This window comes from Alexandromys fortis, unplaced genomic scaffold (genome assembly GCF_014885135.2).
Source record: "Alexandromys fortis isolate MF-2015 unplaced genomic scaffold, M_Fortis_MF-2015_v1.1 scaffold_380, whole genome shotgun sequence".
NCBI classification, from domain to species: Eukaryota; Metazoa; Chordata; class Mammalia; order Rodentia; family Cricetidae; genus Alexandromys; species Alexandromys fortis.
In genome coordinates, this window is record NW_026068270.1 from 14,828 (window position 1) to 41,657 (window position 26,830).

General features: G+C 43.0%; 1 protein-coding gene across 3 annotated transcripts in view; it reads left to right on the forward strand.

Moving 5' to 3' along the window:
• The first annotated feature begins 1,593 nt into the window (after positions 1–1,593).
• LOC126494570 (zinc finger protein 431-like) overlaps positions 1,594–26,830 on the forward strand; it is a 34,104-nt gene continuing 8,867 nt past the window's right edge. For 2 of the 3 annotated variants that reach the window (XM_050131995.1, XM_050131997.1), the window contains exons 1-6: positions 1,594–1,765; positions 3,681–3,856; positions 5,772–5,947; positions 7,863–8,038; positions 9,954–10,129; positions 26,600–26,726. In XM_050131995.1, coding sequence (XP_049987952.1) covers positions 10,127–10,129; positions 26,600–26,726 — 130 coding nt within the window. In that variant the 5' untranslated portion in view covers positions 1,594–1,765; positions 3,681–3,856; positions 5,772–5,947; positions 7,863–8,038; positions 9,954–10,126. The remainder of the gene's footprint in view (positions 1,766–3,680; positions 3,857–5,771; positions 5,948–7,862; positions 8,039–9,953; positions 10,130–26,599; positions 26,727–26,830) is intronic. The other variant, XM_050131996.1, reaches the window with a different exon arrangement.

Here is a 26,830-nt window from a genome sequence, read left to right on the forward strand (position 1 = left end):
GTAACTCTAACCAAGGAAGTGAAAGATCTATTTGACAAGAACTTTACCAGAAAATGGAAGGATCTCCCTTGCTCTTGGATTGGGAGGATCAACATAGTAAAAATGGCAATTCTACCAAAGGCAGTTTATAGATTCAATGCAATCCCCATCAAAATCCCATCAAAATTCTTCACAGATCTTGAGAGGACAATAATCAACTTTATATGGAAAAACAAAAAACCCAGGATAGCCAAAACAATCCTATACAATAAAGGAACTTCTGGAGGCATTACTATCCCTGACTTCAAACTCTATTACAGAGCTACAGTAATGAAAACAGCATGGTACTGGCATAAAAGCAGAGAAGTCGACCAATGGAATCGCATAGAAGACCCGGATTTTAACCCACAAACATATGAACACCTCATTTTCGATAAAGGAGCTAAAAGTATACAATGGAAGAAATAGAGCATCTTCAACAAATGGGATCATTTGTGGGACCAGTTCCTTCACATACTCCAGCCCAAGAGAGGGAGGAGCAATAATATAAGCAAAGGGGTCAACACCATGATGGTGATACCCATAGAAACAACTGTCCTGACCTAGTGAGAGCTCACTGACTCTGGACTGATAATGGGAGAGCCTGCATAGAACCAAACCAGGCTCACTGAATGTGTGGAACTGTTGTGAGGCTTGGGCAGTCTGATTGGTCAGGCTTAAAGTCACATTGCATTAAAAGGTTTACAACTTTTGGTCATAGGATGTTAACTTATGATGTTTATGAAAGCCTGTGGCTGACACAGCTGTTTTTCCTTGTCCCTGAAAGAATGCATGGCAGAGAGTAGAGTCACATAGGGGGACAGTTAAAAATGAAGGGAATACAAGCAGAGGGTCCTATAGAGGCAATAGTGAAAAGCTAACCATTGTCCCCAGTACCTGCCTAGCTGGAGAGCTGAGAGACAGGAGACAATTGTTAAAAGTTTACCCCTGTTCACCGTGGCTGCCAGGATGTCTGCTCTTGAGGCAGAAAGTCTTTGTTAAAGGTTTGTTTTTTGTTTTTTGTTTTTTTGTTTTTTTTTTTTTTCGAGGCAGGGTTTCTCTGTAGCTTTTGGTTCCTGTCCTGGAACTAGCTCAGGCTGGCCTCGAACTCACAGAGATCCATCTGCTTCTGCCTCCCGAGTGCTGGGATTAAAGGCGAGCACCACCACCGCCGGGCATTGTTAAAGGTTTTTAAGTGGCTGCCAGCTTCATTTATTTAATTTCCCAAAATGTGTTTGGGCTTACAACTTTATATTTCTCTATTCCTGGACCGGACCCTTTATTTCTGTAATTTATTCCTGGAGTCTTCAGTGTGATAGGGATTCACTCCACCCCACATGGTCCAGTGGGCTGTACAAACTAGCTGGGACAGGCTTCCTGCCTATGGAGTGCAGGAAGAGAACAGGGTCTGCTATTGGAGCCAGGACAAGTGCTACTAAAATTTGCATATCTTTGCACCTCCAGAAAAGGTCTGTGTCTGGGATTGAGGGCGTGGCCAGAAAACACAGCACTGCTTCTTTAAGGCTACTGTGACCTTATGGGAGGTGCTCTTGTCACTCTTGCCTCACTAGCCAATCAGACCCTCCAGGCGACCTGCCACTCAGAAGTGGTGAAGGACCCTTCCTGGTCTCAGGCTTCCGGGTTGACTTTGAAGAGGAGCCTGCGTCAGCGGTTTTGGTGCTGGGCTGAAATTGCTGCTGCAGGGAGCTGAGCGGACAGCATTCCCGAGCTGGGAAACCACAACATGGTGAGTGAGGGCCCGCAGTACCCAGATGGGGTGGAGCAGATGCGGAGGTTCGGGAGCCAGTTTGGTGGGTCCTCCCCGGATCTGGGTGGGAACCTGCAGCCAAATTCCCAGTCCTGTGAAGCCCCGTGTGGTCCTCACAGCTTCCTGGACCCAGCCAGGGCCAGGCCTCTGAATAACTTTGCTCTTTGAGCTGAATCTGCTCAGAGCGTGGCGATCTGGGAGCTGTGTGTAGACATTTCTTTGTAATCAACTTCAACATGCTTTTGGTGTCTCCATGGTTACCTAGTTTCTCCAGTACCGTCTAGAGGTTCAGCCCTTTGCATTTAACCTTTCAGTATAAGATCCATTTATGTTAAATTTTGTGCAGGTTGTAAAAGGCTAACTCTGCCCGGAACAGACAAATGTTATGCACGACCTCGCCATCCCAGCTTTATCTTTTCTACCTTCTCCTGGTCCTGTCTTTCTCATCCCTTGTGACCATCACCTGAGGACCCCCTCACTGAAGAATGACCTCTTGTTTCAGGTCACTGGCATATTTTAGATATTACCCTGGGACCATCTTTGCTGTGTAACTCTCCCATCTGCCTAAGTGTGAAGACCGGCCAGTTGCCTGTCTCTATTGAAATTGTTCAAAGTGTAACCTGGAGCCTGAAACCTAAAAGACACTTGAGGATACGGAATGCAGAACCTGCCTAAGGTGGCTCCTTTAGCCAGATTAGCCAGAGAGCAGGCACTGTAGCTGTGGCCATAAGATTGGCTTTGGTCCTCCTCTGATAGTAAAATAAAGCGCCGGGAGTGGATCAAAGAACTTGTACAACCTTGAGGTCAGGCTTAAAATCACATTGCATTTTAAGGTTTACAACTTTTGGTCATAGGATGTTAACTTATGATGTTTATGAAAGCCTGTGGCTGACACAGCTGGGTTTTTTTTTCCTTGTCCCTGAAAGAATGCATGGCAGAGAGTCACATAGGGGGACAGTTAAAAATGAAGGGAATACAAGCAGAGGGTCCTATAGAGGCAATAGTGAAAAACTAACCTTTGTCCCCAATATCTGCCTAGCTGGAAAGCTGAGAGACAGGAGACAATTGTTAAAAGTTTACCCCTGTTCACCGTGGCTGCCAGGATGTCTGCTCTTGAGGCAGAAAGTCTTTGTTAACAGTTTTAACAGTGGCTGACAGCTTCATTTATTTAATTTCCCAAAATGTGTTTGGGCTTACAACTTTATATTTCTCTATTTTTGGACCGGACCCTTTATTTCTGTAATTTATTCCTGGAGTCTTCAGTGTGATAGGGATTCACTCCATCCCACGTAGTACAGAGGGCTGTACAAACTAGCTGGGACAGGCTTCCTGCCTATGGAGTGCAGGAAGATAGCAGGATTGGCTTTTGGAGGCAGGACGAGCTCTGCTGAAATCTGCACATCTTTTTGTTTGTTTGTTTGTTTTTGGTCTTTTGCGACGCGGTTTCTCTGTGGCTTTCGAGCCTGTCCTGGAACTAGCTTTTGTACACCGGGCTGGCCTTGAACTCACAGAGCCCCGCCTGCCTCCGCCAACCGAGTGCCGAGATTAAAGGCGAGCACCACTGTTAAGCCCCACCTCGTCCAGCAAGGATGGACTTGATTCACTTTCTCTCTCTCCGGGCAAACCCCTTCCAGCCCTTAAGTAGGCATGGGCTGCCAATCCCGGATTGCCAGGTGGGCACTGCCCATAGGTTCACGCATATGCAAGCAGCTGATCATTGCGTTATCAGGCCCCAGCCAATATTAGGAGCTGATTATCAGGTGTGGCTCCGTGCTGCTCCCTACACACCACCACCACCAGGCCAAATGTGCGTATCTTTGCCGATTCAGAAAAGGTCTTTGGGGTAGAGGGAGCGTATTGCAAACTTATAGGAGATTCACTCTTGCCTCACTAGCCAATCAGACCCTCCAGGCGACCTGCCACTCAGAAGTGGTGAAGGACCCTTCCTGGTCTCAGGCTTCCGGGTTGACTTTGAAGAGGAGCCTGCGTCAGCGGTTTTGGTGCTGGGCTGAAATTGCTGCTGCAGGGAGCTGAGCGGACAGCATTCCCGAGCTGGGAAACCACAACATGGTGAGTGAGGGCCCGCAGTACCCAGATGGGGTGGAGCAGATGCGGAGGTTCGGGAGCCAGTTTGGTGGGTCCTCCCCGGATCTGGGTGGGAACCTGCAGCCAAATTCCCAGTCCTGTGAAGCCCCGTGTGGTCCTCACAGCTTCCTGGACCCAGCTAGGGCCAGGCCTCTGAATAACTTTGCTCTTTGAGCTGAATCTGCTCAGAGCGTGGCGATCTGGGAGCTGTGTGTAGACATTTCTTTGTAATCAACTTCAACATGCTTTTGGTGTCTCCATGGTTACCTAGTTTCTCCAGTACCGTCTAGAGGTTCAGCCCTTTGCATTTAACCTTTCAGTATAAGATCCATTTATGTTAAATTTTGTGCAGGTTGTAAAAGGCTAACTCTGCCCGGAACAGACAAATGTTATGCACGACCTCGCCATCCCAGCTTTATCTTTTCTACCTTCTCCTGGTCCTGTCTTTCTCATCCCTTGTGACCATCACCTGAGGACCCCCTCACTGAAGAATGACCTCTTGTTTCAGGTCACTGGCATATTTTAGATATTACCCTGGGACCATCTTTGCTGTGTAACTCTCCCATCTGCCTAAGTGTGAAGACCGGCCAGTTGCCTGTCTCTATTGAAATTGTTCAAAGTGTAACCTGGAGCCTGAAACCTAAAAGACACTTGAGGATACGGAATGCAGAACCTGCCTAAGGTGGCTCCTTTAGCCAGATTAGCCAGAGAGCAGGCACTGTAGCTGTGGCCATAAGATTGGCTTTGGTCCTCCTCTGATAGTAAAATAAAGCGCCGGGAGTGGATCAAAGAACTTGTACAACCTTGAGGTCAGGCTTAAAATCACATTGCATTTTAAGGTTTACAACTTTTGGTCATAGGATGTTAACTTATGATGTTTATGAAAGCCTGTGGCTGACACAGCTGGGTTTTTTTTTCCTTGTCCCTGAAAGAATGCATGGCAGAGAGTCACATAGGGGGACAGTTAAAAATGAAGGGAATACAAGCAGAGGGTCCTATAGAGGCAATAGTGAAAAACTAACCTTTGTCCCCAATATCTGCCTAGCTGGAAAGCTGAGAGACAGGAGACAATTGTTAAAAGTTTACCCCTGTTCACCGTGGCTGCCAGGATGTCTGCTCTTGAGGCAGAAAGTCTTTGTTAACAGTTTTAACAGTGGCTGACAGCTTCATTTATTTAATTTCCCAAAATGTGTTTGGGCTTACAACTTTATATTTCTCTATTTTTGGACCGGACCCTTTATTTCTGTAATTTATTCCTGGAGTCTTCAGTGTGATAGGGATTCACTCCATCCCACGTAGTACAGAGGGCTGTACAAACTAGCTGGGACAGGCTTCCTGCCTATGGAGTGCAGGAAGATAGCAGGATTGGCTTTTGGAGGCAGGACGAGCTCTGCTGAAATCTGCACATCTTTTTGTTTGTTTGTTTGTTTTTGGTCTTTTGCGACGCGGTTTCTCTGTGGCTTTCGAGCCTGTCCTGGAACTAGCTTTTGTACACCGGGCTGGCCTTGAACTCACAGAGCCCCGCCTGCCTCCGCCAACCGAGTGCCGAGATTAAAGGCGAGCACCACTGTTAAGCCCCACCTCGTCCAGCAAGGATGGACTTGATTCACTTTCTCTCTCTCCGGGCAAACCCCTTCCAGCCCTTAAGTAGGCATGGGCTGCCAATCCCGGATTGCCAGGTGGGCACTGCCCATAGGTTCACGCATATGCAAGCAGCTGATCATTGCGTTATCAGGCCCCAGCCAATATTAGGAGCTGATTATCAGGTGTGGCTCCGTGCTGCTCCCTACACACCACCACCACCAGGCCAAATGTGCGTATCTTTGCCGATTCAGAAAAGGTCTTTGGGGTAGAGGGAGCGTATTGCAAACTTATAGGAGATTCACTCTTGCCTCACTAGCCAATCAGACCCTCCAGGCGACCTGCCACTCAGAAGTGGTGAAGGACCCTTCCTGGTCTCAGGCTTCCGGGTTGACTTTGAAGAGGAGCCTGCGTCAGCGGTTTTGGTGCTGGGCTGAAATTGCTGCTGCAGGGAGCTGAGCGGACAGCATTCCCGAGCTGGGAAACCACAACATGGTGAGTGAGGGCCCGCAGTACCCAGATGGGGTGGAGCAGATGCGGAGGTTCGGGAGCCAGTTTGGTGGGTCCTCCCCGGATCTGGGTGGGAACCTGCAGCCAAATTCCCAGTCCTGTGAAGCCCCGTGTGGTCCTCACAGCTTCCTGGACCCAGCTAGGGCCAGGCCTCTGAATAACTTTGCTCTTTGAGCTGAATCTGCTCAGAGCGTGGCGATCTGGGAGCTGTGTGTAGACATTTCTTTGTAATCAACTTCAACATGCTTTTGGTGTCTCCATGGTTACCTAGTTTCTCCAGTACCGTCTAGAGGTTCAGCCCTTTGCATTTAACCTTTCAGTATAAGATCCATTTATGTTAAATTTTGTGCAGGTTGTAAAAGGCTAACTCTGCCCGGAACAGACAAATGTTATGCACGACCTCGCCATCCCAGCTTTATCTTTTCTACCTTCTCCTGGTCCTGTCTTTCTCATCCCTTGTGACCATCACCTGAGGACCCCCTCACTGAAGAATGACCTCTTGTTTCAGGTCACTGGCATATTTTAGATATTACCCTGGGACCATCTTTGCTGTGTAACTCTCCCATCTGCCTAAGTGTGAAGACCGGCCAGTTGCCTGTCTCTATTGAAATTGTTCAAAGTGTAACCTGGAGCCTGAAACCTAAAAGACACTTGAGGATACGGAATGCAGAACCTGCCTAAGGTGGCTCCTTTAGCCAGATTAGCCAGAGAGCAGGCACTGTAGCTGTGGCCATAAGATTGGCTTTGGTCCTCCTCTGATAGTAAAATAAAGCGCCGGGAGTGGATCAAAGAACTTGTACAACCTTGAGGTCAGGCTTAAAATCACATTGCATTTTAAGGTTTACAACTTTTGGTCATAGGATGTTAACTTATGATGTTTATGAAAGCCTGTGGCTGACACAGCTGGGTTTTTTTTTCCTTGTCCCTGAAAGAATGCATGGCAGAGAGTCACATAGGGGGACAGTTAAAAATGAAGGGAATACAAGCAGAGGGTCCTATAGAGGCAATAGTGAAAAACTAACCTTTGTCCCCAATATCTGCCTAGCTGGAAAGCTGAGAGACAGGAGACAATTGTTAAAAGTTTACCCCTGTTCACCGTGGCTGCCAGGATGTCTGCTCTTGAGGCAGAAAGTCTTTGTTAACAGTTTTAACAGTGGCTGACAGCTTCATTTATTTAATTTCCCAAAATGTGTTTGGGCTTACAACTTTATATTTCTCTATTTTTGGACCGGACCCTTTATTTCTGTAATTTATTCCTGGAGTCTTCAGTGTGATAGGGATTCACTCCATCCCACGTAGTACAGAGGGCTGTACAAACTAGCTGGGACAGGCTTCCTGCCTATGGAGTGCAGGAAGATAGCAGGATTGGCTTTTGGAGGCAGGACGAGCTCTGCTGAAATCTGCACATCTTTTTGTTTGTTTGTTTGTTTTTGGTCTTTTGCGACGCGGTTTCTCTGTGGCTTTCGAGCCTGTCCTGGAACTAGCTTTTGTACACCGGGCTGGCCTTGAACTCACAGAGCCCCGCCTGCCTCCGCCAACCGAGTGCCGAGATTAAAGGCGAGCACCACTGTTAAGCCCCACCTCGTCCAGCAAGGATGGACTTGATTCACTTTCTCTCTCTCCGGGCAAACCCCTTCCAGCCCTTAAGTAGGCATGGGCTGCCAATCCCGGATTGCCAGGTGGGCACTGCCCATAGGTTCACGCATATGCAAGCAGCTGATCATTGCGTTATCAGGCCCCAGCCAATATTAGGAGCTGATTATCAGGTGTGGCTCCGTGCTGCTCCCTACACACCACCACCACCAGGCCAAATGTGCGTATCTTTGCCGATTCAGAAAAGGTCTTTGGGGTAGAGGGAGCGTATTGCAAACTTATAGGAGATTCACTCTTGCCTCACTAGCCAATCAGACCCTCCAGGCGACCTGCCACTCAGAAGTGGTGAAGGACCCTTCCTGGTCTCAGGCTTCCGGGTTGACTTTGAAGAGGAGCCTGCGTCAGCGGTTTTGGTGCTGGGCTGAAATTGCTGCTGCAGGGAGCTGAGCGGACAGCATTCCCGAGCTGGGAAACCACAACATGGTGAGTGAGGGCCCGCAGTACCCAGATGGGGTGGAGCAGATGCGGAGGTTCGGGAGCCAGTTTGGTGGGTCCTCCCCGGATCTGGGTGGGAACCTGCAGCCAAATTCCCAGTCCTGTGAAGCCCCGTGTGGTCCTCACAGCTTCCTGGACCCAGCTAGGGCCAGGCCTCTGAATAACTTTGCTCTTTGAGCTGAATCTGCTCAGAGCGTGGCGATCTGGGAGCTGTGTGTAGACATTTCTTTGTAATCAACTTCAACATGCTTTTGGTGTCTCCATGGTTACCTAGTTTCTCCAGTACCGTCTAGAGGTTCAGCCCTTTGCATTTAACCTTTCAGTATAAGATCCATTTATGTTAAATTTTGTGCAGGTTGTAAAAGGCTAACTCTGCCCGGAACAGACAAATGTTATGCACGACCTCGCCATCCCAGCTTTATCTTTTCTACCTTCTCCTGGTCCTGTCTTTCTCATCCCTTGTGACCATCACCTGAGGACCCCCTCACTGAAGAATGACCTCTTGTTTCAGGTCACTGGCATATTTTAGATATTACCCTGGGACCATCTTTGCTGTGTAACTCTCCCATCTGCCTAAGTGTGAAGACCGGCCAGTTGCCTGTCTCTATTGAAATTGTTCAAAGTGTAACCTGGAGCCTGAAACCTAAAAGACACTTGAGGATACGGAATGCAGAACCTGCCTAAGGTGGCTCCTTTAGCCAGATTAGCCAGAGAGCAGGCACTGTAGCTGTGGCCATAAGATTGGCTTTGGTCCTCCTCTGATAGTAAAATAAAGCGCCGGGAGTGGATCAAAGAACTTGTACAACCTTGAGGTCAGGCTTAAAATCACATTGCATTTTAAGGTTTACAACTTTTGGTCATAGGATGTTAACTTATGATGTTTATGAAAGCCTGTGGCTGACACAGCTGGGTTTTTTTTTCCTTGTCCCTGAAAGAATGCATGGCAGAGAGTCACATAGGGGGACAGTTAAAAATGAAGGGAATACAAGCAGAGGGTCCTATAGAGGCAATAGTGAAAAACTAACCTTTGTCCCCAATATCTGCCTAGCTGGAAAGCTGAGAGACAGGAGACAATTGTTAAAAGTTTACCCCTGTTCACCGTGGCTGCCAGGATGTCTGCTCTTGAGGCAGAAAGTCTTTGTTAACAGTTTTAACAGTGGCTGACAGCTTCATTTATTTAATTTCCCAAAATGTGTTTGGGCTTACAACTTTATATTTCTCTATTTTTGGACCGGACCCTTTATTTCTGTAATTTATTCCTGGAGTCTTCAGTGTGATAGGGATTCACTCCATCCCACGTAGTACAGAGGGCTGTACAAACTAGCTGGGACAGGCTTCCTGCCTATGGAGTGCAGGAAGATAGCAGGATTGGCTTTTGGAGGCAGGACGAGCTCTGCTGAAATCTGCACATCTTTTTGTTTGTTTGTTTGTTTTTGGTCTTTTGCGACGCGGTTTCTCTGTGGCTTTCGAGCCTGTCCTGGAACTAGCTTTTGTACACCGGGCTGGCCTTGAACTCACAGAGCCCCGCCTGCCTCCGCCAACCGAGTGCCGAGATTAAAGGCGAGCACCACTGTTAAGCCCCACCTCGTCCAGCAAGGATGGACTTGATTCACTTTCTCTCTCTCCGGGCAAACCCCTTCCAGCCCTTAAGTAGGCATGGGCTGCCAATCCCGGATTGCCAGGTGGGCACTGCCCATAGGTTCACGCATATGCAAGCAGCTGATCATTGCGTTATCAGGCCCCAGCCAATATTAGGAGCTGATTATCAGGTGTGGCTCCGTGCTGCTCCCTACACACCACCACCACCAGGCCAAATGTGCGTATCTTTGCCGATTCAGAAAAGGTCTTTGGGGTAGAGGGAGCGTATTGCAAACTTATAGGAGATTCACTCTTGCCTCACTAGCCAATCAGACCCTCCAGGCGACCTGCCACTCAGAAGTGGTGAAGGACCCTTCCTGGTCTCAGGCTTCCGGGTTGACTTTGAAGAGGAGCCTGCGTCAGCGGTTTTGGTGCTGGGCTGAAATTGCTGCTGCAGGGAGCTGAGCGGACAGCATTCCCGAGCTGGGAAACCACAACATGGTGAGTGAGGGCCCGCAGTACCCAGATGGGGTGGAGCAGATGCGGAGGTTCGGGAGCCAGTTTGGTGGGTCCTCCCCGGATCTGGGTGGGAACCTGCAGCCAAATTCCCAGTCCTGTGAAGCCCCGTGTGGTCCTCACAGCTTCCTGGACCCAGCTAGGGCCAGGCCTCTGAATAACTTTGCTCTTTGAGCTGAATCTGCTCAGAGCGTGGCGATCTGGGAGCTGTGTGTAGACATTTCTTTGTAATCAACTTCAACATGCTTTTGGTGTCTCCATGGTTACCTAGTTTCTCCAGTACCGTCTAGAGGTTCAGCCCTTTGCATTTAACCTTTCAGTATAAGATCCATTTATGTTAAATTTTGTGCAGGTTGTAAAAGGCTAACTCTGCCCGGAACAGACAAATGTTATGCACGACCTCGCCATCCCAGCTTTATCTTTTCTACCTTCTCCTGGTCCTGTCTTTCTCATCCCTTGTGACCATCACCTGAGGACCCCCTCACTGAAGAATGACCTCTTGTTTCAGGTCACTGGCATATTTTAGATATTACCCTGGGACCATCTTTGCTGTGTAACTCTCCCATCTGCCTAAGTGTGAAGACCGGCCAGTTGCCTGTCTCTAATTTCCAATTAGGCTACCATTCTATGCAGGTGTGTTAATCCTTCTTGACAGTTATGTCCGCTAGAGAGGTTTGAGAAACAGGCCATTGGCTGTGACTCCCTTTGTCCAGTTACAGATCTCAGCGGCCAAGATATGCACGTGTGCATCATCAATCTATCTCTTACTAATGACATTCCTTCTGCTTGGGAAGGGCCTATTCTTTTCAAATTCAATTTAGCTCGGGTTTTTTTTTTTTTTAATCTTAAATTTTTTTTATCATTTTAAGAATCACTTATTTTTTTTAAAGATTTATTTATTATATATACTGTATTCTGCACCAGATCTCATTACAGATGGTTGTGAGCCACCATGTGGTTGCTGGGAATTGAACTCAGGACCTTCAGAAGAACAGGCAGTGCTCCTGACCTCTGAGCCATCTCTCCAGCCCCTAAGAATCACTTATTGATATCATTTTTCAATATGTTCTTTAAGTGCATCACTGCTCTTGTCTCTATTGTTCTGTTCCCTGGTTGTAGTGATAGGAGTGGCGAGGCTGCATCCTCGGCACCCGGCCGCCCGCATGGCTAGCTTATGCCCGAAATAATTACACGGAAACTGTATTCTTTTAAACACCGCCTGACCCATTAGTTCCAGCCTCTTATTGGCTAGCTCTTACATATTGTTCTAACCCATTTCTAATATTCTGTGTAGCCCACGTTACCAGGGAGGATCTTAACCTGCGTCTGTCTGGAGTGGGAGAACCATGGCGACTCCTTGACTCAGCTTCTTTTTCCCAGCATTCTGTTCTGTTTACTCCACCCACCTAAGGGTTGGCCTATCAAGGGGCTTAGGCAGTTTCTTTATTAATAAGAAATCACTCCCACACCTGGTGTTTCTGGCTCATTAATAGAGTTTCATTCCTCTCTCCAAAGTGTTGTTGAATATTGATTTCTGTGAATAGCACTGTCTCCTATTTCTTAGGGTTGACTCAAGCTGTGCTGCTGAATATTGCTTTAAACAGCTAATCCTGCCTCTGGTGTCCAGAGCTGGGCAACTCCATTCAGGCTGGGTCTTGACTAGTCAGTGAGAAGGGAAAATGGACTAGTTAATGAGTGACCTCCAATCTCTCTGGCTTCTGCTAGGGACTTGTAGATGAAGAGGGACCTGTGCAAAAATTGAGTTCATTGATCAACTTTTAAGCTGGTGAAGTCACAGTTTAGAAAGGGAAAGACAGGACAGTGGGTGAGTCCTTTCTTCTTTCAACAATATTGAGATTAGAAATATGGAATTAGGTCATCCATTTTAGGTGCTTCGTAAATGCCCTGTTTGGCAATTTCTTGTGATCCACTGACCAGGGCAATCAAGAATCTGGGCAAAGTCTGACCTCATTGTGAAATCAAATTGCTGTAGTTTCAATAGTTCAGATATTTCTACTCAAGTTGGGATGCTCATAGCTCTCTACTATTCCAGATCCTTGGCATCTGACCCCCACTTTATTTTTGTATGGCACCTGTGTACATATGGAAGTGTTTGTCTCTCATGCTCAAACATCCACAAAAATAGCAATAAGCTTGGTTTCAGAAGTTCTTATAACTTACAAAGCAGTTGTAGTAAAACATGTTGCTTTAGGTATACACTAATTCTTTAAAAAATCTGTCATCTTGTAATTTGTTTTAAAAAGTTTTGATTTTCTTACTCTAATACAATCTTACAGGCAATCATCAATCATGGGAGACAGAATGGTGGCTAATTGATCCTAACAGACAGCCCTTTCTTTGTTTTTAAATGCTAATGATAGGGAAAGGACAGGTCCAGAGGCATTAGATAATAGAAATAACTCTGCTAAATTAAATCAACTTGTACCCTTTAAAGGTATGTTCACCTCAGAATAAAAACCACAATCTGTGTTACATTTGGTAAGAGGTTTTTCTTTTGTTTCCAGAAGTAAAGAACTTTATTTCAAAAGAGGTAAGTCCCAAAGCGAAAGGGGATTGTTAGATCCTGTAGAGGGCAAGGGGAAGGAGAGTCACCCAGTTACCAGCAGTCTCTATGGTTATTTAGTTGGGGTCTCTTTTAGAGTTCTATTCATTTGTTTTCTTGTACTGAACTCTGGTGTCATATGCACGATATAATTTTCAATTTTCCCCAAGTGTTTTTGTGTAGGATGGAGGAGCGGCTAGCTTAGCCCTGAAATAATTACACAAAAACTGTATTAATTTAAACATTGCCTGGCCTATTATTTCTAGCCTCTTATTGGCTAACTCTCACATCTTGATTAACCTGTATTCACCACAAGGTCATGGCTTACCAGCATGAGTCTAACCAGTGTCCATCTTGGGCAGGTGAAGCATGGCGTCTCCATGGCGGCTCTCTCTGCCTGCCTTCTTCCTCCCAGAATTCTTTTCTGTCTACTCCACCCACCTAAGGGCTGCCCTATCAAAAGGCCAAGGCAGCTTCTTTATTCAACCAGTGAAATCAACACAAATACAGAAGGACCTCCTACACCATTTCCCTTTTTTTGTTTAAACAAAAAAGAAAGGCTTTCATTTTAACATAGTAAAATTACATATAACGAAACAGTTATCAAGCAAGAATTACACTTACAATATTTATATCTATTTTATCTTTTATCATAACAAAGGAAATGATAACTATAACTATCTATTCTTCAACTCCCTCAAAGAAATATTACCTAAGTAAACAAGAAGTAAGCAACTTCTAAAACTCTAGAAATGACAGAGACATCTCGCTGCCTGGACAGTCACCCAAAGCTTTTTTTGTACTGTTGGGGCATCCGTCTTCGGCCTTCAGGCCCATATTATCCAGCAGACATTTCCATGAAGCAGGAAATTTCAAAGACAGCTCAGTCACTTTCTTTTGTATCCTGCAGAATAGCTCACAGACTTTCATGAATCAGCAACTCTGAAGGATCATCTCACCTTTAGGCAAGTTCTCTCTGTGGGTTCTTCATGTCCAATTTATGCAACAGTCCAGGCAAGAGCAGTTTCTTGCCCAAATGGCTATCAAACTCCATAAGAAGCCTCTTTGATGCCCATCTTCCTCCCGAAGTAGATTGGTGCTGCCAGGAGCAGACGTGTCTCATTGTCATGAAAAGCCCTAAATTATTAAAACATTAAATGCCATATTCTGTAGTCTTTGAAAGATATGAAGAATGCCTATCTAACTGAAATATATCTCTATATATCTAGAAAATTTAACTAGCATGACTACAAGCTTGACTATTATTGATGATTATCCATTAATAACCTATATTTCCTAATTATATATTACATTTTCAATGAACTGCAAATCACAATACCTTAATCAAGATCAGAAATACATATACATATAACAAGATTGACCTTAAATTTATATCACTAAAGCAAAATCCATATCAGTGCAAATTATTCATATCTATATCATATCCCCCTTTAAATGTAAAAGAACATTTATAAACAATATTTGGGAATATGGGCGTAGATTTTTCTCTCCAAACTACTTCGTGCTGTATGGGGGCGCTGTTAATCAGGTCCTTAATGGTGTATCCTGTATGCTAGGTTTATCTTAGTCTGCAGTTGGGCAAAGTAATTTTATGTGGGTGTTTACAGCAACCTTTCAGGAGGGTGTGGTCCACAGGGTGTCATCCTCTGTGAAAACAAAAGAAGAACCTCTTCAAAAACATCATATCTTTAGACCCAAATTCTGAAGTCAAGATACCTTTATAATATACATGTTGGATTAGCTTAGCAGACCACACAATGAAATATCTCTCTGTATTTAGTTCCTTCACCATCAAGAAATTCAAAGAAAACACAATAATACACAGAATCCAGGCTCTCTGTGAATTTTCTATTTTTACGTGCCATATTTTTTTATTCTTTTTAATCTATGACTATCTGTACTCTGTCTCTTTAAAGACTTTACCCTTTTTTTAAAGCATTAACTTTATTACTTTTTAATACTGTTTTTCTTTCTCTCTCCCAAGCCTACGTATGTCTATCTAACACTATGACCCATTTAGAGGTCTTTTATGTCTGAATCTGTTTTATTGCATTGTCTTTAATTCGCTGCTATCTTGAAGAGCTTTTAAAATGCTAAACTCTTAAGAATCTAAGGTGCTCAATCCCAGGTCAAATACAGGTATTTCCTGCTTGCCCCGCCCAGTCCAACATGGTGGAGCCGTTTGTGCCTCTGAGATGTGCACTGCACTGCTAGCATGGTGGAGCTGCTCTGGATGTTGGCTCTACCTCTCTCCAATTTCAAAATGGAAAACGTACCATTTCTGCTAGCTCTGGGGCCACCAAATCTGCCACGCAGAGCACTGCGCAGCCTGGAAACATCTCTGTGTATGGTGTCTGCCATGCTGTCCCGCCTGCCTAAACCTGATCCAGCTGTCTGCCCAGGAGGGGAGCGCCAAGCCATTGGCATAGTCTCAGAGTACTTTCTTCCCTATCCCGACAGGGCACACAAACATCCGGTCCCACAAAAGCCACTGAAATGCTTAATAGCTGGTGTTTCTACTGGCGGCACAGTCCAGGAAGCCACATTTTAAAATGGCACTCTTTTTTTGGTTACTGCTGCTGAGTCAGGAAATTCTCTTAAAGGAGCTATGGTATGCTGCCAGCTGTGCTAAACTCTATATTTGTGTCTAGAATTCCTTTCTAAGCCCTCTCAGGTTTTACGTGGAGTTCGTTACCACTTTGGGGCACCACTCTGTTGTAAGGAGGAGCTGGCTGTGTCCTGCCACCCTACTAGCTTATCCCCGAAATAATTACACAGAAACTGTATTCATTTAAACACTGCTTGGCCCATTATTTCTAGCCTCTTATTGCCTAACTCTCACATCTTGATTAACCCATTTCTATTAAATCAGATGTTACCTGGTATAGCCTCTGTATTTTTGATTTCTAGCAGTCCTCACTAGGGTCACTCTTATAGGTTCCATAGTTTTAGATACCTTGTGTAGCTTTTGTATTCTTGATTTTTCCTAGGATCACCCATATAGGTTCCAGGAAGGTTTACACTGCACTGTTTCATACCCCCTACTATTCCAGTCATCCCTCGCTTTCTTCTCCCCCTGTTCTTTGATTATTCCCCTGATCCTTATTGTGTTACCATCCTTACCTGCCTCCAGTGTTCCCTACAGGTATTCTTGTGACTTAGACTCTCTGTATCTATGGATTGTACTATGCTTAGCGGAGATTACTGTCATTGTACTTTACTTAACTGCTGATATCCACTTATACATGAGTATACCATGTTTGTCTATGTGCTTCTGGGTTGTGTCAAACAGGATAATAAAGAATTTAAGAAACTAGACAACAGCAAACTAAATGATCCAACTATAATGGTGTACACCTCTAAACAAAATTGTTAGTAGAGAAATCTAAAATAGCTGAGAAACACTTGAAAATGTTCAACATCCTTAGCCATCAGGGAACTGCATATCAAAACTACTTTGAGATTTTCTCTTAAATATGTAACAATAGTTTAGATTAATAAGACAAGTGACAGCTAATGCTGGAAAGGACATGAAACAAGGTGTTTGACTGCTGTTGCGTGTGTAACCTTGTATAACCACTGTGGAAATCAATATGTAATCCTCAGAAAATTCAGAGTCGATCTACTTTAAGACCTAGCTATTTAGATGATTCTTGGGCATATACCCAGAAGATGCTCATCTGTCCTAACACACGGCCACTTTCTCAACTAAAAGATGCTCATCTGAGACACAGACACTGTCTCAAATATGTTCATAGTGGCTTTGTTAATAATGGTCAGAACGTGCTATATCTGTGAGAGATTGTGTTTAATTATGACTGATGTGGGAAGTCCCTATGAATGTGAAGCTGGACTCATCAGACAGTGAGGAGGCAAGAGAGAAAGCCAGGAAACAGTCTTTACCCATGGGCTTTGCCTTCAATTGTTAGCTTGAGGTTCTATCCCAAGGTTCCATAATGATGGAGTGTGATCTGACAAAATCAGCCAAATAAACCTGTTCATTGCCTGAAATGCTTTTGATTAGAGAATTTAATCATACAGATGTTAGGTGGCAAAACCATAGGAAGTTGCACACAGAACCAAACTGACTCTTCATGTAGAGCCAGGAAAATGAGAATATTAAGAATAATAGCAGACCAGACTAGATAGACTCCATTAAAATATTAAGCTAGAGGTCATTTTGTGATATTTTGGTTCTGCAACCTATATTCTGCCTATGTCTTAGAAATTCAGTAAAGCAGAATTAAAAATAATTGAATTTGTTGGATGGTGATTACTGATGGCTCGTTTGAGTCTACAGTGAAAAAAGACAAATGAAGCAGAAATAAATGAAAAGGTAGTTTCAGATGGCAGTCAAGTGCTGAAAAAGGAAAGTATTTTCAAGCAGTGTGTCACCATTATAGAGAAGGCCCTTGCTATGGAATGGAAGCCTGTCAAGATGCCCTAAGGGTAAGACTCTATCCAGGAAAACTTCAATTTATGGAAGGAGTAAGAAAAGTCATTCTTAGATCCAAGAAGCACGTTCATTCAAACCTCCTGCATCTGTGGTCAAAGCACATTAGTGTCCATCCCAATTAAGAACTCAAACTTTTTAGGATCACCCATCATATCTTGGTCATAGAAACAATAAGGAATCAAAACTTTAAGGTTGTGGATTCTTAGTTTGTGATTACAGTCCAGCATTGCTGCAGGCATTTATGTTTGGCAGAGTCAGAAACCCAATGAGTTGACTGTAAGAGTTCATTGCATGAAGCTACATAGAATGAAGCTTTGTATTGCTGGCTCTTTTTTTTTTTTTTTTTAACTCTTTACCACTCAGTCTGCCACCCATCTCTCAAATAAATAACACACAGGGAAGCTTATTCTTTCTTATAAATACCTGGCCTAAGATTGACTACTTTCTAGGCAGTTTTTTTTTTTTTTAATTTTCCTATCTACCTTTTGTCTCTNATTCTGTGTAGCCCACGTTACCAGGGAGGATCTTAACCTGCGTCTGTCTGGAGTGGGAGAACCATGGCGACTCCTTGACTCAGCTTCTTTTTCCCAGCATTCTGTTCTGTTTACTCCACCCACCTAAGGGTTGGCCTATCAAGGGGCTTAGGCAGTTTCTTTATTAATAAGAAATCACTCCCACACCTGGTGTTTCTGGCTCATTAATAGAGTTTCATTCCTCTCTCCAAAGTGTTGTTGAATATTGATTTCTGTGAATAGCACTGTCTCCTATTTCTTAGGGTTGACTCAAGCTGTGCTGCTGAATATTGCTTTAAACAGCTAATCCTGCCTCTGGTGTCCAGAGCTGGGCAACTCCATTCAGGCTGGGTCTTGACTAGTCAGTGAGAAGGGAAAATGGACTAGTTAATGAGTGACCTCCAATCTCTCTGGCTTCTGCTAGGGACTTGTAGATGAAGAGGGACCTGTGCAAAAATTGAGTTCATTGATCAACTTTTAAGCTGGTGAAGTCACAGTTTAGAAAGGGAAAGACAGGACAGTGGGTGAGTCCTTTCTTCTTTCAACAATATTGAGATTAGAAATATGGAATTAGGTCATCCATTTTAGGTGCTTCGTAAATGCCCTGTTTGGCAATTTCTTGTGATCCACTGACCAGGGCAATCAAGAATCTGGGCAAAGTCTGACCTCATTGTGAAATCAAATTGCTGTAGTTTCAATAGTTCAGATATTTCTACTCAAGTTGGGATGCTCATAGCTCTCTACTATTCCAGATCCTTGGCATCTGACCCCCACTTTATTTTTGTATGGCACCTGTGTACATATGGAAGTGTTTGTCTCTCATGCTCAAACATCCACAAAAATAGCAATAAGCTTGGTTTCAGAAGTTCTTATAACTTACAAAGCAGTTGTAGTAAAACATGTTGCTTTAGGTATACACTAATTCTTTAAAAAATCTGTCATCTTGTAATTTGTTTTAAAAAGTTTTGATTTTCTTACTCTAATACAATCTTACAGGCAATCATCAATCATGGGAGACAGAATGGTGGCTAATTGATCCTAACAGACAGCCCTTTCTTTGTTTTTAAATGCTAATGATAGGGAAAGGACAGGTCCAGAGGCATTAGATAATAGAAATAACTCTGCTAAATTAAATCAACTTGTACCCTTTAAAGGTATGTTCACCTCAGAATAAAAACCACAATCTGTGTTACATTTGGTAAGAGGTTTTTCTTTTGTTTCCAGAAGTAAAGAACTTTATTTCAAAAGAGGTAAGTCCCAAAGCGAAAGGGGATTGTTAGATCCTGTAGAGGGCAAGGGGAAGGAGAGTCACCCAGTTACCAGCAGTCTCTATGGTTATTTAGTTGGGGTCTCTTTTAGAGTTCTATTCATTTGTTTTCTTGTACTGAACTCTGGTGTCATATGCACGATATAATTTTCAATTTTCCCCAAGTGTTTTTGTGTAGGATGGAGGAGCGGCTAGCTTAGCCCTGAAATAATTACACAAAAACTGTATTAATTTAAACATTGCCTGGCCTATTATTTCTAGCCTCTTATTGGCTAACTCTCACATCTTGATTAACCTGTATTCACCACAAGGTCATGGCTTACCAGCATGAGTCTAACCAGTGTCCATCTTGGGCAGGTGAAGCATGGCGTCTCCATGGCGGCTCTCTCTGCCTGCCTTCTTCCTCCCAGAATTCTTTTCTGTCTACTCCACCCACCTAAGGGCTGCCCTATCAAAAGGCCAAGGCAGCTTCTTTATTCAACCAGTGAAATCAACACAAATACAGAAGGACCTCCTACACCATTTCCCTTTTTTTGTTTAAACAAAAAAGAAAGGCTTTCATTTTAACATAGTAAAATTACATATAACGAAACAGTTATCAAGCAAGAATTACACTTACAATATTTATATCTATTTTATCTTTTATCATAACAAAGGAAATGATAACTATAACTATCTATTCTTCAACTCCCTCAAAGAAATATTACCTAAGTAAACAAGAAGTAAGCAACTTCTAAAACTCTAGAAATGACAGAGACATCTCGCTGCCTGGACAGTCACCCAAAGCTTTTTTTGTACTGTTGGGGCATCCGTCTTCGGCCTTCAGGCCCATATTATCCAGCAGACATTTCCATGAAGCAGGAAATTTCAAAGACAGCTCAGTCACTTTCTTTTGTATCCTGCAGAATAGCTCACAGACTTTCATGAATCAGCAACTCTGAAGGATCATCTCACCTTTAGGCAAGTTCTCTCTGTGGGTTCTTCATGTCCAATTTATGCAACAGTCCAGGCAAGAGCAGTTTCTTGCCCAAATGGCTATCAAACTCCATAAGAAGCCTCTTTGATGCCCATCTTCCTCCCGAAGTAGATTGGTGCTGCCAGGAGCAGACGTGTCTCATTGTCATGAAAAGCCCTAAATTATTAAAACATTAAATGCCATATTCTGTAGTCTTTGAAAGATATGAAGAANCCCGAATTTCCTGAGAAACCGCCACACTGCTTTCCAAAGTGGTTGCACAAGTTTGCATTCCCACCAGCAATGGATGAGTGTACCCCTTTCTTCACGTCCTCTTGAAGTAGATTGGTGCTGCCAGGAGCAGACATGAAAAGCCCTAAATTATTAAAACATTAAATGCCATATTCTGTAGTCTTTGAAAGATATGAAGAATGCCTATCTAACTGAAATATATCTCTATATATCTAGAAAATTTAACTAGCATGACTACAAGCTTGACTATTATTGATGATTATCCATTAATAACCTATATTTCCTAATTATATATTACATTTTCAATGAACTGCAAATCACAATACCTTAATCAAGATCAGAAATACATATACATATAACAAGATTGACCTTAAATTTATATCACTAAAGCAAAATCCATATCAGTGCAAATTATTCATATCTATATCATATCCCCCTTTAAATGTAAAAGAACATTTATAAACAATATTTGGGAATATGGGCGTAGATTTTTCTCTCCAAACTACTTCGTGCTGTATGGGGGCGCTGTTAATCAGGTCCTTAATGGTGTATCCTGTATGCTAGGTTTATCTTAGTCTGCAGTTGGGCAAAGTAATTTTATGTGGGTGTTTACAGCAACCTTTCAGGAGGGTGTGGTCCACAGGGTGTCATCCTCTGTGAAAACAAAAGAAGAACCTCTTCAAAAACATCATATCTTTAGACCCAAATTCTGAAGTCAAGATACCTTTATAATATACATGTTGGATTAGCTTAGCAGACCACACAATGAAATATCTCTCTGTATTTAGTTCCTTCACCATCAAGAAATTCAAAGAAAACACAATAATACACAGAATCCAGGCTCTCTGTGAATTTTCTATTTTTACGTGCCATATTTTTTTATTCTTTTTAATCTATGACTATCTGTACTCTGTCTCTTTAAAGACTTTACCCTTTTTTTAAAGCATTAACTTTATTACTTTTTAATACTGTTTTTCTTTCTCTCTCCCAAGCCTACGTATGTCTATCTAACACTATGACCCATTTAGAGGTCTTTTATGTCTGAATCTGTTTTATTGCATTGTCTTTAATTCGCTGCTATCTTGAAGAGCTTTTAAAATGCTAAACTCTTAAGAATCTAAGGTGCTCAATCCCAGGTCAAATACAGGTATTTCCTGCTTGCCCCGCCCAGTCCAACATGGTGGAGCCGTTTGTGCCTCTGAGATGTGCACTGCACTGCTAGCATGGTGGAGCTGCTCTGGATGTTGGCTCTACCTCTCTCCAATTTCAAAATGGAAAACGTACCATTTCTGCTAGCTCTGGGGCCACCAAATCTGCCACGCAGAGCACTGCGCAGCCTGGAAACATCTCTGTGTATGGTGTCTGCCATGCTGTCCCGCCTGCCTAAACCTGATCCAGCTGTCTGCCCAGGAGGGGAGCGCCAAGCCATTGGCATAGTCTCAGAGTACTTTCTTCCCTATCCCGACAGGGCACACAAACATCCGGTCCCACAAAAGCCACTGAAATGCTTAATAGCTGGTGTTTCTACTGGCGGCACAGTCCAGGAAGCCACATTTTAAAATGGCACTCTTTTTTTGGTTACTGCTGCTGAGTCAGGAAATTCTCTTAAAGGAGCTATGGTATGCTGCCAGCTGTGCTAAACTCTATATTTGTGTCTAGAATTCCTTTCTAAGCCCTCTCAGGTTTTACGTGGAGTTCGTTACCACTTTGGGGCACCACTCTGTTGTAAGGAGGAGCTGGCTGTGTCCTGCCACCCTACTAGCTTATCCCCGAAATAATTACACAGAAACTGTATTCATTTAAACACTGCTTGGCCCATTATTTCTAGCCTCTTATTGCCTAACTCTCACATCTTGATTAACCCATTTCTATTAAATCAGATGTTACCTGGTATAGCCTCTGTATTTTTGATTTCTAGCAGTCCTCACTAGGGTCACTCTTATAGGTTCCATAGTTTTAGATACCTTGTGTAGCTTTTGTATTCTTGATTTTTCCTAGGATCACCCATATAGGTTCCAGGAAGGTTTACACTGCACTGTTTCATACCCCCTACTATTCCAGTCATCCCTCGCTTTCTTCTCCCCCTGTTCTTTGATTATTCCCCTGATCCTTATTGTGTTACCATCCTTACCTGCCTCCAGTGTTCCCTACAGGTATTCTTGTGACTTAGACTCTCTGTATCTATGGATTGTACTATGCTTAGCGGAGATTACTGTCATTGTACTTTACTTAACTGCTGATATCCACTTATACATGAGTATACCATGTTTGTCTATGTGCTTCTGGGTTGTGTCAAACAGGATAATAAAGAATTTAAGAAACTAGACAACAGCAAACTAAATGATCCAACTATAATGGTGTACACCTCTAAACAAAATTGTTAGTAGAGAAATCTAAAATAGCTGAGAAACACTTGAAAATGTTCAACATCCTTAGCCATCAGGGAACTGCATATCAAAACTACTTTGAGATTTTCTCTTAAATATGTAACAATAGTTTAGATTAATAAGACAAGTGACAGCTAATGCTGGAAAGGACATGAAACAAGGTGTTTGACTGCTGTTGCGTGTGTAACCTTGTATAACCACTGTGGAAATCAATATGTAATCCTCAGAAAATTCAGAGTCGATCTACTTTAAGACCTAGCTATTTAGATGATTCTTGGGCATATACCCAGAAGATGCTCATCTGTCCTAACACACGGCCACTTTCTCAACTAAAAGATGCTCATCTGAGACACAGACACTGTCTCAAATATGTTCATAGTGGCTTTGTTAATAATGGTCAGAACGTGCTATATCTGTGAGAGATTGTGTTTAATTATGACTGATGTGGGAAGTCCCTATGAATGTGAAGCTGGACTCATCAGACAGTGAGGAGGCAAGAGAGAAAGCCAGGAAACAGTCTTTACCCATGGGCTTTGCCTTCAATTGTTAGCTTGAGGTTCTATCCCAAGGTTCCATAATGATGGAGTGTGATCTGACAAAATCAGCCAAATAAACCTGTTCATTGCCTGAAATGCTTTTGATTAGAGAATTTAATCATACAGATGTTAGGTGGCAAAACCATAGGAAGTTGCACACAGAACCAAACTGACTCTTCATGTAGAGCCAGGAAAATGAGAATATTAAGAATAATAGCAGACCAGACTAGATAGACTCCATTAAAATATTAAGCTAGAGGTCATTTTGTGATATTTTGGTTCTGCAACCTATATTCTGCCTATGTCTTAGAAATTCAGTAAAGCAGAATTAAAAATAATTGAATTTGTTGGATGGTGATTACTGATGGCTCGTTTGAGTCTACAGTGAAAAAAGACAAATGAAGCAGAAATAAATGAAAAGGTAGTTTCAGATGGCAGTCAAGTGCTGAAAAAGGAAAGTATTTTCAAGCAGTGTGTCACCATTATAGAGAAGGCCCTTGCTATGGAATGGAAGCCTGTCAAGATGCCCTAAGGGTAAGACTCTATCCAGGAAAACTTCAATTTATGGAAGGAGTAAGAAAAGTCATTCTTAGATCCAAGAAGCACGTTCATTCAAACCTCCTGCATCTGTGGTCAAAGCACATTAGTGTCCATCCCAATTAAGAACTCAAACTTTTTAGGATCACCCATCATATCTTGGTCATAGAAACAATAAGGAATCAAAACTTTAAGGTTGTGGATTCTTAGTTTGTGATTACAGTCCAGCATTGCTGCAGGCATTTATGTTTGGCAGAGTCAGAAACCCAATGAGTTGACTGTAAGAGTTCATTGCATGAAGCTACATAGAATGAAGCTTTGTATTGCTGGCTCTTTTTTTTTTTTTTTTTAACTCTTTACCACTCAGTCTGCCACCCATCTCTCAAATAAATAACACACAGGGAAGCTTATTCTTTCTTATAAATACCTGGCCTAAGATTGACTACTTTCTAGGCAGTTTTTTTTTTTTTTAATTTTCCTATCTACCTTTTGTCTCTGTGGCTTTTATCTTTCTCTTTATCTGGATGACTTTCTTTAATTCTTAACCCATGGCTTGCTGTGTATCTGGGTGACTAGTCCTGGTGTCCTCTCCTTTTCTTGCTCCTCCTTCCTTTTTTCCTCCCAAATATCTTCTTCCATTTGTTTTGTCTTAACTGCCAGACCTGCCTATCCTTTCCTGAGAAGCTATTGGATGTTCAGCTCTTTATTAGACCAATAAAGAATTTTAGACAGGCAAAGTATCACAGCTTCACAAAGTTAAACAAATACAACATAAAAGACTTCAGCACATCATTTTGTCATCATAAGAAATGTTCCACAGCATAAGTAAATATAACACGTCTTAAAGAACATCACAGAAGAAGCTTGGGTTGGATTGTTAGATGGAGAGAGAGAGAGAGAGAGAGAGAGAGAGAGAGAGAGAGAGAGAGAGAGAGAGAGAGAGAGAGGGGTTGACACTGGAGCCCCATGCATTTGAGAGATGACCATAGGAGTTGATGCTTGTCCTGCTGTGCTCCAGTCTTGCCTTTGTCCAGTCTGCCCTCACTTGATCTCCATTTCTCTCTTTTGGAATGTGAATGGTATTCTGTGCCATTGATGTTGGAAAGATGTAACTTGTTTTCTGGTTTTACAAGATGTCACCGTCAAGAGATTGTCTTGAATGTCAGAGACTTTGGACATTTGAACAGTGTAGGGGTTGTTGCAGACTATGAGGATTATTCAAGTGACTAAATGCATTTTTGTCATGGATGACCTTGAGCCTATAGTAACCTGGGTCAGAATGTGGTTGATTGAATGAAAAACTTCCCAGAGAGGATGATGTATTTGAACATGTGTCTCTCCTTGGTGACTTTCTTTCAATTGCTGGTGGTCTAAAATCTGAAGGTAAAGAAGCCTACTCACAGCAAGTTCTGTCTGTCCATGTTTCTTTATTCTTCTCTCAATCCTTATACTTCCTTGTTCTACCTTGTTCTTTCTATTACAAACATATATATATATATATATATACATACATATATATATATATAAAATATCTTTAAAATCAGGAATTCCCCAGCCTTAGCATGATTCAGGACCAGAATTTGACCCATAACAAATCAAGTAAGAATTTTCACACACACACACACACACACAGAGAGAGAGAGAGAGAGAGAGAGAGAGAGAGAGAGAGAGAGAGAGAATATGCTCTGGGACTGGCTAGTACAAGTCTGGTGAAGTCCTTATTGGAGAAAGTTAGGTATAAAAGGAATTAAATCATTAGCGAATTTTAGAGGGGCAGGTTAATGTGCTTTACTACATTTTTAGGTGTTAGGAAAAGCTAAAAGTTTATTTTCAGTAAAATTATAAATAGGGCATGGATTGTTTAAATCAGCATACCACTTCTTTTCTTCCACCATGCATAGAACTGGGTAAACAAGCAAACTAAGTAAATGTTCATGGGGAAGCTAATGGCTCCTGAATCTGATAGCACATACATCAGATGCTGTAATTTGTACAGTCTGAGGTTTGGAGTTAGAGTTACTGCTCTAAGCGAAGAAGAGACCCAGACCTCTATCATTAATTCTGGGCTAGGCTGTTATCAACCGGTCTAATTGTGGGTGTTGTGGATCTTTCTCCGATTTATAGTTATCTCTTCTGCTGTCCTTGAGAGTAAGACAGAACCTGTAAATGTTGAAATTGGAGCGGCGGGGCTGCGTCCCCAGCACCCCGGCCGCCTGCTAGCTCATGCCCGAAATAACAACACACAAACTGTATTCATTTAAACACTGCTTGACCCATTTCTATCTAGCCTCTTCTAGGCTAATTCTCACATATTAATTTAGCCCATTTCTAATCATCTGTGTAAGCACTCCAAGGTGCGCTTACCGGGTAGATTCTAGCCTACGTCCATCCTGGGTCGGAGGAGCTTCATTGTGTGTGCCTCAGAGCACAGAGCTATCGTGTGTCTACCCGGGAGAGCTGAGCATGGCATCTCTGCTCCAGAGAGCAGAGCTGTCGGGTCTCTCCGGGAGCAGAGCAGAGTCTGACCTCACTTCCTCTTCCTCCCAGCATCCTATTCTGTTTACTCCTTCCACCTATGTTTTAACCTATCAGGGCCAAGGAGTTTCTTTATTGCTTAACCAATGAAATCAACAGATTGATATATGACACTCCCATATCATGTAAATTTCCTGAACTAATGTCATCAGTAAACTGAGTAAAAGGTGACCATAAGGACTTAGGCATCTTTTGAGTGAGTTAAAGCCAGAGCATACTTTTTCTTCAGTCTGTCTGAGCAGCTATGATTCAGCCACTCTGGTCAAGTAGTAATTCTGTGTCCTTGGCTATCTGTTAAAATAGCTTAAGTGGGCTTATCTTGTCTTTACCCTAAGCACTGACCAAATAATTAGCTGTCTGCTGAGAAAGATAATTTCAGGAAGGCAGATCTCTGAGCTTACTTAGTAAACTGAGCATGCATGTCTACATCTTAGACTGCAGTGACCTATGATGATGTGCACATCAACTTCACTCGGGAAGAGTGGGCTTTGCTGGATCCTTCCCAGAAGGAGCTCTACGAGGATGTGATGCTGGAGACCTACAGGAACCTCAGGAGTATAGGTAAGACTCAGTCTTCCTTCAGGTTTTAAAATAAGGTGACAATTGTTCCTTTATTGTTGATGCTTTTTGTAATTTGATTGAGAGAGAGAGAAGGATGAGGTGAA